This window comes from Meriones unguiculatus, chromosome 1 (assembly GCF_030254825.1).
Source record: "Meriones unguiculatus strain TT.TT164.6M chromosome 1, Bangor_MerUng_6.1, whole genome shotgun sequence".
Lineage (NCBI taxonomy): Eukaryota > Metazoa > Chordata > Mammalia > Rodentia > Muridae > Meriones > Meriones unguiculatus.
The window spans coordinates 31,664,765-31,677,601 of NC_083349.1; the positions used below are offsets into that span (position 1 = coordinate 31,664,765).

Genomic DNA, 12,837 nt, shown 5'->3' on the forward strand with positions numbered 1-12,837 from the left:
AGAACCACCAGACTTAAAGGTTTGGTACAGGTTGTCTACCCTGCAACCCAAATATACCGTGAGAAAATACTAAGCACACACGGGCTGAGCTACTACCTGAATGCCAGTGTTCTCTCCTGCAGCTATCGCATGAGCATCAGCATACTCAGGCATGCTGCAGAAAGCAATTCTAAAAGTGGAGCTTACATGGTGACTGGAAGGGGAAACGGGTAATAAACAAGTGTGTGTCTAGAACAGCCTGTTTGTGTGGCATGCTTCAGGAATGAGGGAGAAGCCAGGTTGATTAAACACTCTGCTAAAAGTGGATCTCAGCTTTAGATTTCAATTTGCTGATCCCAGACTCCCCCTGGGTGGGGCACTGACACTGAAGGGAAGGGAACAGTTGAATCCAGACACAAGCAAGCAGATCAGATCTCTCGCCAAAGGTAACAGTGTAATGCTCATAGGCTGACACCTCAGTGCCTTACTTCTCTCCTTGCAGAAAGCAAAGAACCTGATAGAAAAGAGCACATTATTTGTTACTTAAAAACAGTTGGGCCAATAGTGAGAACTCTAGAAAGGGAAGTTAAGAAACTTTCTATTTCCCCTTGAGCCACTGGCTCTCCTGTGACCTCAGGCCTACTCACTGACCTTTGTGAACTCTGGTATCCCCACCCATGTGCTGATCCTTCCCGACTGTCACACGAGGCTAGTCTCTTAAGCCCTTAAGCTTTAGTGTCATCTGTTAAGGAGGCCAGAGGAACAACACTGCTTGGCAATCTGCAGGGCACATTACTGACAGAAGCTACTTAAATAAACACACAGATCTGAACTTGCTACCTGCTTTATGGGAGCATGTAAAATGCTTAAGCTCTCTGCAAAGAAAGGTGTTACACAGTGCTGGTGTTTTAAAATATACAACAGGACTCAATATTCTTTCTAGTCGAGTTCCCAGGCCTTTATAAGATCTACAATCAAAAGAACCCACAGACCTTTATAAGCAGAATACGGAGTTGGAAAGTAAGAATAAAACCAGGTAATCTCAGTACTCAGAACCCGGAGACAGGGGGATTAAGAATTCAAGTCTGGTCGAGGCTCTACAATGAGATCTTGTCTGAAGAAAAACTAGCAGCAAAGTCAAAGAATCGCTGCCCATCTCCCTCCCAACCTCTCGACTGCCTAGGTGGCTGCAGTTGAGGAGGAGGAAGCTGCAGAGCTCTGAACACCCTGCAGCCAGCAATGTTAGTTGGAGAGAAGTTATGTCTTTTTTCTGAGATGCAGAAGCCCTTACACAAAACAAATCCATATGTATTTATAAGAAAAAAAAATCCCCAAAAGATAACGCGATAACCCATCTCCCAGAGGATAAAGTGCCTAAAGGGTGTCCTGTGCTTCTTTGACCAACCAGCTAAGAAAATCTATACTTTGCCCATCTGTCCCCCTAGATGGAATACAGGTTACACACTGCAGTTCTCTAAAGGTAAGTCTTGGCTTTGTGATACAGAAATAGCAAGAGCCTTGCATCAGTGCTGTGGGTCAATTCCAGGATAACAGAAAGGGTATATAGTTTTGCAGTGATGAAGGCCAGCTAAATCCCTCTTTACAGACAGAAAGCAACTCCCACTGACAACTGTTACTAAGGCAAAGTCAAAATCTTGCACTTTGGCTAAGACTTCTAAGGCCTTTCCCCTTAGTCTAATAATTTCATAAATTGTCTTCAGTGTACCAACTTTGAACAAGTCATAAACCTTACAAACTGTCATCATTGGTATAAATCAGTGTCCATGCTTAAATGTGCTGTCTCCTGCTCCTTGTTTGCAAAAATGATATCCTGGTCCATATAAGACCACTAGCATCTCTCCAATACCAAAATGCAGTATAGTTTCTTTTTACTGTATTTTTTTAATTGTGTGCACTCACATTCATACACATAAGTGCAGATAACCGGAGGCCAGGAGATGGGGTGAGATACCCTGAAGCTGTAGTTACAGGTAGTTATAAGCTGCTTAGTATGGGTGCTGGGCATATCACTCCAGTCCTCTGCAATAGTATGCACTGTTAACCACTAGGCCATCTCTCCAGCAGCCTCTTTTTTTTTTTTTTTTTTTGAGACAGTGTCCAACTGTGTTGCCCTGTCTGGATTGGAATTCACTATGTAGAACAGACTGACCTCAAACTGACAGATATTTGTGTCTCTGCCTGTAGAACTTTTTAAAAAGAATGATAAAGGAAGGTGCCTTTTTGAAATCGTTTTTTCCCCTCTCTAAACAGCAAAAGCATTATCATCCCAAAGTCACAACCCAGTTTTATCAAGTATGAAATGCAATAAAAGTTTCCTATTAAAAACAAATACAAAGAACTTCCACATGTTTAACATATAATTACCAACTTCCTTTAACTATTCCATAGGGCAAAGTAAAAGGATAAATTCTAAGACACGAGTAAATGAAAAAAAAAAATGTAGCAATGAGCCTTGACTAAGGCCAAGAAAGCATCTAAGATGCAGTTCATTCTTGTGTAGCTCATTACTCCAACACAGCTCACAGCTACCCTGCCTAAATACAAATTTGTCAATCAAAATGATAAGTAAAACAAACAACTGGAAGTAGAGAATGAGGGGCCGTGAGTAAAAAATAGGACTTTGAATGCTACAAAGAAATTCTCTCAACAAGAAAAACAAAGCATCTGCCTTCATTTAAAAGTTTGAGTTGTGTGCGATTTCCTGCATCTAAGCACCTCCTTTTGAACTACAAAGAGGCCACAAAACATCACATTTTCCCCTCCCAGCTTTCCCCTTCAAAAACCCTAAGGTGATGATTAACAAACAGCCCCTCTTGTCCTCAGACATTCTAAGAAGCCACAGGAAAAGATAAATTAAACAGAAGAACCCTTCCTAAATAAACAAGAAACAGGCTGCCAGGGGAGAAGACAAAACTTCCTTGCAAGAAACAGTAAGTAGCTTTCCTTGCTGACAAGTGGGAGACCAGGAGAGAGCTACCCAGGACCTCCCACCCACTGAGGCAGCCAGAACAGAGAACCCATCCTGAATGGTTCCAGCCTTGGATGCTGGGCAGCTGCAGAGACTCTGCAAGGGGTTCTGGGTGGAAGTTTAAAGGTCAGGGGCTCAAGGGCAAAACTGAAGACTATTCTACCAGCCAAGGGCTTCTCCAGTCGGGCTGAATCTCTAATTCATGGCCAATTCATTTCCTAACAGGGCAGCCTCCCAGGCAATCCATTCCAACCTACCACCTATTACTATATCACCATGTGCAGATCTGACCCTGTTTAATCACCCTTTGATTAGACATAATCCTTTTCTTGGGATCTTTATAAGAATTAAAGAATTTTGGCAGTATGCCCAGATCTGTGGTAAGCACATGCCAGATATATAATAAATGTTCGCTTCCACTGGAAGGAAACTCTTCATTCCACTCAACAATCACTACTTAAGGTGAAAAAAAAATAAAAAAAAAAACCTGTAGTTTTCTATGGCACCTCAAAACTAAAAACCTTACACAGAATGGAAAAAAGGGGAACCCAAAGACTTCGAGACTAGGCCCCTAACATATCTACACACCCTAGGGGGTTAAATTTCACCTTCTGGATCCTCTTGCAGAGCAAAAATCAGCTCACTGGGTCATGACCAAGAAGCAGTATTAACTGCCACAATGCCTCTGGCAGGTTTTGTTTTTTGGCATTTGTTTGTTTTTTGAAGGTGGTGTGGGGAATCTTAATTTAAATTAACACACATTTAGATTTACTACATGAGAGTAAAGATAGCTCCCACCCCAAAACATCCAAATGAAAGAGGTAAGTAAAAAAGAAAACACAACCAAAAACCTCCATTCCAGTAATATTAATCAGAATACTATCAGTGATCACTAATCTTAAATTAGAAAATGCTGCTTCAAACCTCAATGGAGAAAAAGGACATAATAGAGTTTCCATTCTTTTCTCTCCCTTCCTCCTGGAGTTTATGTATAAGCATCAGAATTTTACCTCTGTACCTCTTCAAAACTTCTCAGCCCAGTGGCCAGTAGTAACCACCATTGTTTAGACATTATAAATTTTTTGTGTTTTTTTTGTTGTTGTTTTTATTTGTTGTTTGTATTGTTTTTTTCAAGACAGGGTTTCTCTATGTAGCCCTGTCCTGGAACTCACTTTGAAGATTGGCCTCTAATTTAAAGAATGCCAGCCTCTGCCTCCCACAAGCTGGGATGAAAGGTGTGTGCCACCAGGCCCAGCAGTAGATTATTCTTTAACAGCCGTAAAACTCAAGAAAATTGTGTAAGCAAAATTTTTCATTGGTTTATTAGTTATTCTAAAATAAAACACCTCACTTTTGATAATGCTTCCATTTTACAAATATGCAAGAGTTTAGCCATATTCGTTTCTGAAAAAAATCTACTATTTAAAAATTTGACTTTTATCTACATAGTCAGATACCTGCTTCTCCAGGCATTCTTTCAAATCTAAACATATACAAGATGTATAAGAAAATTGGTAATAACCCCGACAAAGTTATCTTAAGAGAAATCTGCTCTAAACAGAACTTTAAATAACAAAATGACTTCCACTGCAAGCACTGTCCCCAAGTAAATTGACTGCATCTTAGAATCAAGTACACTCAAGGCTGGAATGTCAAGCCAAAATCATATATTACTTCAACCTCACTAAATTTCTCCTTTTTCTCCAAATCCTAGGCTGCTTTCTAAAATAGTTCACTAAAAAGCACCAACCTAATTAACAACTGCTTCCTCTGCAACAGTGGCCTTGATTTCACTTATTTACACATTAACTGCAGCCTCCTTTTGGCCAAGCCAGTCTATTCTCTGTACCATGCCGAGCCTTTTATCTGCCCTGGACAGCATTTTCTCCAGCAGATGAAGTAGATGCCGATTGATTTGCTGTCGAGCATGGTAAATTAATAGCAACAAATTGCTGAGGGCCCGTCTCGCTGCTCCACCATGCTTCGGCAGTTTTGCTTTATTTGCTCCATGATGGGCAGCAGTCGGCCTCTTCAAGTCAATTTCTTCTTAACAACCTGCAATACTTTTCAATGGTGAAAATAGAGCTGTTCCTTGTAAGTCAGAAATCAATATCCTATTGCCCTTAGAAAATGCTAAACAAGCAGTATTGGCAATCCACTTGGTACTAGAGGGTATCAGATATAATGCAAATCCATACTGCTTCCCTCCTTGAAGTTATTACAGTTTGCTAAAAGGTTCCTAATGTCATTTATCATCATTTACCATTGACCAAAGAGGCTATGATTATGATATCCTATCAGTTGGCAAGGCCTTTCATTTCAATTCAATTAATATTTTAGCAGCACTCAAATGGTTGTGGCCCAAGTCTTGTAATGAAATTTGCATGACTTAGAATGAAATAAGAATTCTGTTGCTTTAAGGGAAAATATTACACACAAGAATATGCACACATGACAAACACCTATTTTCATATAATTGTGCAAGTTTCACGTTTACATTTTCTGGTGATTTTTAAAATTCAAGTACTAAGCAAATAAATTTCAGAAGAGATCTTCAGATTTTAAAACACTAACAATGAGGAAATTGCGTGTTACTCTCATTCCCCCTCTTCACATCACAGCATGTTCACCTATTTCATTTCTACAGGTTGAATTCACACATCAATGGTTCCTAATCTACATCCAATATCCACATTCCAGAGTGGCAACAGCCAGAGTCTGATTCCATTAGGAAGGAGTTCTTCAATTACAGTGTTGCAGGCAAAGGACTCAAACAAGCATCATCTAGCTGTGGTATCAACTGCAACATACCAACCCATCTGCCCAGGGTCACTGACACAACCAGAGCCACTCTACATGAGGGATCAGAAGAAAGTAACAAGAAGCATGGGTCAACTATCCCATTTAAAACAAAACCAAAACCCTGTAGACAGGAAAATCCTCCTCAGGGAATCAACACGCTTTCATTTTTAAAAACTCTCCTTTGAAGACATCACAATGAATTCCAGGTCATTTCTAACCCAGGTCCTAATTATTACTCCCATTTTCACACTAAAACTGAAGACAATGGAAAAGTACTAATTCCCACTGTGGCCTACAACATTCCACTTGAACTTCTCCGGATTTTATTTTTTCCCAGATTCATCTGTTCAGCTCCATCAATCCTACTAAAGATTACTAAAAATTACGTTCATATTTTATGCTCCAATTCCATGTCATGTCACTGAGTTCCCCTTTAAAAAAAAAAAAATCCACTAATTTTACCAGACTAATGCTATTTACTCAGTTACCAAAATTTAAATTAATTATGTTCTCAAACATAATTGTTAAAAATTGGCAACATTACGCAGGCTTAATTAAGATTAAATCCAATTTACTAAATGTACTTTAATTGGTACTAATTACATTAGCTTTCATTTCAGAATGACAAATTCCCCATAGGTTTCATTTTATGGTTCTCCATGAGAATCAACCCAGGGCAACTAATGATGAGCATCACCAAAGAGAAAGGGGGGAAAGCAGACCCTCCCTGTTTACCATTGCTTCATACTAACATCCTTTTATCCATTTGCTAAGTCAGAGTCATGGCTCCTTCAAAACCTTCATTTTCTGTCCCTGTGAAAAATCTCTCTAAAAATACTCTGTGTGGATGGCTGCAGCCAAGAACAGTGGGATATTACCAAAAAAAAAAAAAAAAACAAAAAACAAAAAAAAAAACCCACAAAGGTTTCAAATGTTGGGGCCACCAATTACTAGGGTACTTCTGAGGCCTCCTGAGACTCGTACTCTTGAATCCTTTGAGACACAAATCTAATAAGTGAATAAGCCTAAACCGATCTTGAGAAATAGGCCCAATTATGCCTCGGGGCAACTTCCTTGCATTATTGCTGCTTTCCATTACAAGGGTATCCAGTGAGTGCATCTGGAAGAGAGGCTAAGAGAAACGGCTGTCTGGCTAGGAAAACAAATAAAGATAGATATGCCTCTGTGCTTAAGGGGAAAAAAGAAAAGAAAATATAATAAGTAGGTGGTTTGCAGGACTGTCTGTATTTCATAATGTGATAAACTGCCCTCGGGATTCTTGATATGACTGAATTCAAAAGCAAGAGGGGGGAAAAGGCAAAGTATGCTATTCTTGATTTTAAATGGATGGCATTTGAGGCCAGCTGGACAAGATGACAAAATTTATAGTCATATAAAATGTGTAAAATTAAAGGATCTCATATATACCCCAATACCAAAATAAATGCATACAGCTATGAGACACTTATAGGTGTCGATGGCACAAGATCCACAAACTAAGTGGTCAGGGTAAGGCAAGTACAGAAAAGGAAGAAATAAAAAGGGGCATTAATCTAGTCCATTCTTTAAAGAGACTAATTTTAGAAGGGTGCATTAAAAAAAAAAAAAAAAAAAAAAAACAAGCAAAAAGTATGTACAAGAACCAGACTATGTAAGCAGGTAATTAGGTAACTGTATTCCTGGGAGGCAGAACTAGAGAAGGTCCATCTATAAGCTATATATATTTTACTTAAGCAATATTTGTATGACTAAGCTAAACAGAAATGGCAGGTTCTGAAATGAAAATTTAAATATGTACCATTCAAACTACAACACGTATGTATTAGTAAATAGCATATACAATGTTCACACTGGCATAACTAAGTAGTATACAGCGTAAGAAAAGCTTGAAATGAAGTCTTCAATGTAGATAATGTGGTAATTTTCCTTAACTTTGTATTTCCAAATGTTATCTGATAACCTTTATTGTCTAAGCTGTCTTTTCATGAACTACTAATGTGGGTACGTTCTGACCATGTGGCAAGCAACTATTTCGAAAATTCTTACAGCCTGATGATGTCCTCATCTCATACCCTTTAACCTTAGAAAGCACATACAACACCCTGACCCTGCAAATTAAGACATGAAAAGCAGGAAGTTGCCCATCACCTCTTTCTCAGTAGGCAAATATACATGTATCTATCTGAAATGGCTGCTGAGACCTGTAGTCCTTCAGGAACATGACTTCAACAAAATGCTTCCTGGAGGAATTGTCACAGCCATTGCCCAGGAGGAGCACACACCTAAATGCATAGGCTATTTTTTCCATTTAGGGAACTTAAACCAAATCATTTCATTTGATATCTTGCCCCCCCCCCAAAAAAAAAAGAAAAAGAAAGAAGGAAAAAAATCAAAACAAAACTCTCTGGTAGCTGTAGTAGTCATATATAACTATCAATGCTTTCTTTCCCCCCAGCCGCAAACTAATTGCTAGATTTCAAGACCCAAGGCTTAACATTAATCACATCCTTCTATCAGGTTCATTTACTCTGTACAAATTTTGGAAGTCGAAGCTAGAGTTCCTAGTAAGACCCAACTAAGTAGTCTCTGGGGACCAGTACAAGGATTTTACATCTATTTCTTTTATAGCTCTGCAGATTTCATTTTGATCCTCCCAGCTCACTTTTCTCTCTATTTTTTTCATAGTGATACAATGAAGGTTTCACACAATTTACAATTTTATTTATTAATATTTTCAAGGAAAGTTCTTTCATAAGAGAGTTTTGATTTTTTTTCTTTTACAAAAAGAAAATACACACTTTAAGTTTTGCATATTACTTTTGAAAGTGCAGGAAAGTTTAATATGCATTCTGATTTAAGAAGCAAAATGTAAATTATTAAGTCTTTTAAAATACAGGTATACGTAACAAATATAAAAAAGAAAAATCACAAATTATACAATTTTCTTTTCACAGTGCATGAGTATTACTGTCACTTAAAATAATTATAAAGAAATAACTTACCTGCTTGTGCATTTCTATGTTCAACCCATAGGACATTTCATAATACTGTCAAAGAAGGAAAAGTAATTAAATCTGTACCTTTCAAGTAATCTTTCCAGTTTGTTCAAAATGCCCAAGTAAACAAAAAAACAAAACAAAACAAAAATCCTAACACAAAGGTCTAACCTTAACCAAAATACCCACAATATCTAAGTCAATAAATACAAAGGATGCCTAATTGCTAACTTTAAAAAACTAAAGACACGTTAAGACACACCCCAAGAGAAAAACTCACAAAACTAATAAAAATGTCAAAATTCAGCATTCTTAACATAAACAAATTTAAAAAGTCTGATGAACATTTGGTTCCACATGACTCTTAATTCCTAAGCAGAGCGGAAATATCACCCAAAATGCTGATGTTTTCAAAGAACTGTTGAAAAGTGTGATGCTACCTCACAGTTCAGTTTCTTGTTTTTAGTGTACAACTCACACATGCAACACAGGAGCTTAATGGAAAATTAATGAGTTACCCTGCAAGTTCTTTCAACACAGAATATACTTTTGAATCATAAATGTGCTTCATTATACTTCTGTAAACACAGATTTGATTTCTCTGAATGGAAGTATAACCATGGTACAGAAAACCTGGCAGCTCAAATCAGTACTCCTAAGACCCAAAATAACACTACAGAACATGAAAGCATGCACACAAAAATATAAACAAGAGTAGCATGATAAATAGGAAAATTTCTGAAAGGGGGTCTGGTGTCATTTCCTATCCTAATCATTAATTAAAAGGCATAAAACACATTTAATTTTAAGAGCATATAGAAAAACTGTCTGCTTACAACTGCAGCAAGAGCAATAAAACAACAAAGACAACCTCAAACAAAACATTTTGCTTCTGACTAAACAAAAAATAAATGAGTTCTTTTTCCATTTTTTTTCAATCTGTAAAAACAAAGCACAGAAAATTATACCCCATGCAACAGAACTTTTTGAAAATTTAAATCAAAGCTGGTAGTCAAATCCGAGTTATAACAACCTGGAATTACAGGTTGTTAATGGACACATACCCACAGCCTCAACCACACTGACAGGGCCACTGTGATGTAGCCTGCAGCCTCCAGCAATTTAAAACATATTCTTGCTTTCGGTATCCCAAGCTAATGAGCACTTTGACTCTCTGACACAGTTCTCTTACCATGACATAATGCCGCTGCATCTCCGTCTTCTCACTGGCGAGTTTCTCACATTCCAGCTTCAGACTATTCAAGACATAAAATCATCTAAGTACAGTGTAGAACTTAACTTACACCCTTCAACTCCAAATCCACATCCCTTCCTCTAAATCATCGCCTCCTATTGTCAAATCAATGATATTAAACAGCACTTTACTAAGGAGAGTGGAGAGATAGAGAGAAAGGAGTGCCAAGAACCAGCCTGGACTTGCCTCTTCAATAAGGATAAGCTGTGGGGGCTGGGAAAGAAGGATTTATGTTTTAAAGAAATAAACCCTCCAGCCAATTTAATTCTGCAACTTCACCCAGAACTGAATATTCTTCACTAAATTCACTTACTAAAACAAGAAAATTAACATCGATGATAATTATATATATACATATATAGATGAAAAACTAAGCCCACAAAAGTGCCCGGGGGTTGGGGCGGTAGCTTTAATAGTCTATGAGATTGGTGAAAATCAGAATCAACACAGTCTTATGAATGTTTTTTCCCTCCAAAAAAATACAGATAAGCTGAATGCCATGGGGGTTGGGAGCAGCAGCCTGTTTGGGTTCTTGCTTTTATGCAGTAAGAATTCTGCATCATTGAGAATCCAGCGAAACAAACATGTTTCAAGTCTAAGAGCCTCCAAGTCTTGAAAGCACTGTTGTTGTTGTTTATTTTTAATAAAAGTAATGAAACGGCTCGATTGCTTACTTCTCCTGGCTCTCAAACTATGCCATGGAATGGCAGAAGGAAGGAATCAAACCCAGAGCAATAAAGAACCAAGGAGTCAAAAGGCCCCGGCATCTTCCCAACCTTCCGTTCTCCTGACCCAATAAATCAATATCGAAAGTTTGGCCTCAGCATTTTCCAAGTCTCCTCAGTTTCGATTGTTCTGCTTCCTTTTCTGTTTACAAGAGAAGAAAATGCTTAATTTCTTTACACCTGCCTAAAGGAGAAGAGGCCCTGAGTTGCCTTTTCTACCCACAAGGGGGAAAAAAAATAGTAATACCTTTTTGCTGTTGGAGGGGTAGGGAGAGGGGGTGGTGTTTGTGTGTTGGGGGGGCTAGACAAGAGCTAAGCAAACAGAAGGATCAGCTAAAGTCAATATCGTTACCTGTGGTACTGAGCCTGTAAAAACTGAAACTCTTCCTTAATCCGATCACAGGATTCGGAAATTGTAAATTTGAAGGGTTGAGCAGGCTGATGCGGTGCCTAAAGGACAACAATAAAATATTTAATTAGCCCACATCGCAGGTGGGGGGTGAGGACAGTCCGCGGCCGGAGCCGGGGGCGGGCGGGGTGGGGAGGGGGCGTCTCGCCGCTCCCGCCTCCCACTCGCTCGCCCGCCCGCCCGCCCGCCCGCAGAGGTCCGGGCGCCTCCGGGCGGCCCTCCCCGAGCCCCGCCGCTCAGCCCCGCTCTCCACCGCCGCAACCCCGCCGGCCCCCCGCGCTCCCCATCCCTCCCTACCCGGAACCGAAAGTGGCCCGTCGGGGGCAGCCGCGCCATGGCGTCGGGCGGGCGTCCGCGGGGCGAGCGAGCCCGGCCCGGCCCGGCCGCCGGCTCCCCCGCAGCCTCGCGCCGCCCGCCCCCGTCGGGAGAGCCGCGCGGGCGGAGAGCGGCGGCGCGCGGCTTCCCGGGGCTCCGGAGACAACAATGAGAAAATGGCTACAAGTCGCCCGCCCCCCCCCCCGCCCCGTGCACCCTCGGAGCGGCCCCGCCGGGCGGGCGGGCGAGCGGGCGGGCGCCCCGGGGCTCGGCGCGGGCGGGCGGGCGGCACTCACCGGGTGGCGCGTCTGCGGGTACATCTTGCTCAGGTCGCGAATCATCCACGCCGCTTTAGTGCGCTGCGCCGGGCAGGGGCGCGCGGCTCATCCGCTTCGAGGGCTCCGCGGCGGCGGCGGCGTCCCGGGCCTGCGGGTCTCGCGCGACGCGGGCGGCGGGCAGGCGCGGGCGGCTGGGCGCGGGCGGCCGGCTCCGCATTCCCCGCGGGCGTCACCGAGGGCGGCGGGCACCGTCCGTCCTGCGCCCGCCCAGACCCCGCGCCCGCCCGCCGAGCGCCGCCCGCCCGCTCGCTCGCGCCCGGCTCCAAACTTTGTTTTCCCCTTCGGCTCGGGCTCCGGCTCGCTAGTCCTCGGGACGAACGGTCGCGTCTTCCCCCGGAGCGAGCGCAAACTCCTCTCCGGTTCGGCAGAGCTCTCGCGGCGCCGGGGGGTTCCTCTGGAGGTTGGTTGGCTTTTTTTTTCTTTCTTTCTTTCTTTCTTTTTTTTTTTTTTTTTTTCGCCTCACGGCAGCGAAAAAAAAGGCACCTTTTAGCTTCTTTTACCACATTTCATTTCCTTTTCTTCCTTCCTGTTTTTTTTTTTTCCTTAGCCCCAAATTGGAGTGGTGGTGGTGGAGGGGGTGGGGGGAGATTATAAAAATAAAAGAGCGAAAAACGCTTGCGGCTTTTTAAAATTCTCTTTCAAACTCCGCGAACACCACCTCAAAAAAATAATACGCGAGTGTGCAAGAGGGGGGAAAAGGAGGCAGCCAACAGCCGAACGCCCGCTCCGAACGGCTCTAACAACGCGCTCTGTGTAGGTGACTTCTTTGACCAAATTTAGCAGCAGCTAATCATTAACATTCTGATACATATTCACGACCGTCCGCGGAGGGGCCCCGGAGCATCCCGGGAGATGTAGTCCTCGCGCGGCCGCCGCGGCCGCGGATCCGGCCGAATTGACTACAGTCTCCGGCTAGCCCCGCGCGCTCTCCGCGGCGCTCTCCAGGCGCCCCGCCCTCCCGCGGCGCGAGGGCGCCGCGTCAACCAATCGGAGATGGCTGAACATTAATCGCCGTTCTGTGTTACTGCC

The 12,837-nt window shown here is 42.1% G+C and overlaps 1 protein-coding gene across 13 annotated transcripts in view; it reads right to left on the reverse strand.

The window, feature by feature from the left end:
- The window catches only part of Tle4 (TLE family member 4, transcriptional corepressor), a 134,851-nt gene extending 122,229 nt beyond the window's left edge, over window positions 1-12,622 (reverse strand). For 3 of the 13 annotated variants that reach the window (XM_060387143.1, XM_060387106.1, XM_060387132.1), the window contains exons 1-4: window positions 11,767-12,621; window positions 11,099-11,196; window positions 9,959-10,022; window positions 8,773-8,817 (exon numbers count right to left, since the gene is read on the reverse strand). In XM_060387143.1, the coding sequence (XP_060243126.1) occupies window positions 8,773-8,817; window positions 9,959-10,022; window positions 11,099-11,196; window positions 11,767-11,811 (252 nt within the window). In that variant the 5' untranslated portion in view covers window positions 11,812-12,621. Of the gene's footprint in view, window positions 1-8,772; window positions 8,818-9,958; window positions 10,023-11,098; window positions 11,197-11,452; window positions 11,547-11,766 lie in introns of those variants that run through there. The other 10 variants (XM_060387115.1, XM_060387131.1, XM_060387079.1 and 7 more) reach the window with 7 other exon arrangements.
- Between the last annotated feature and the right edge of the window lie 215 nt (window positions 12,623-12,837).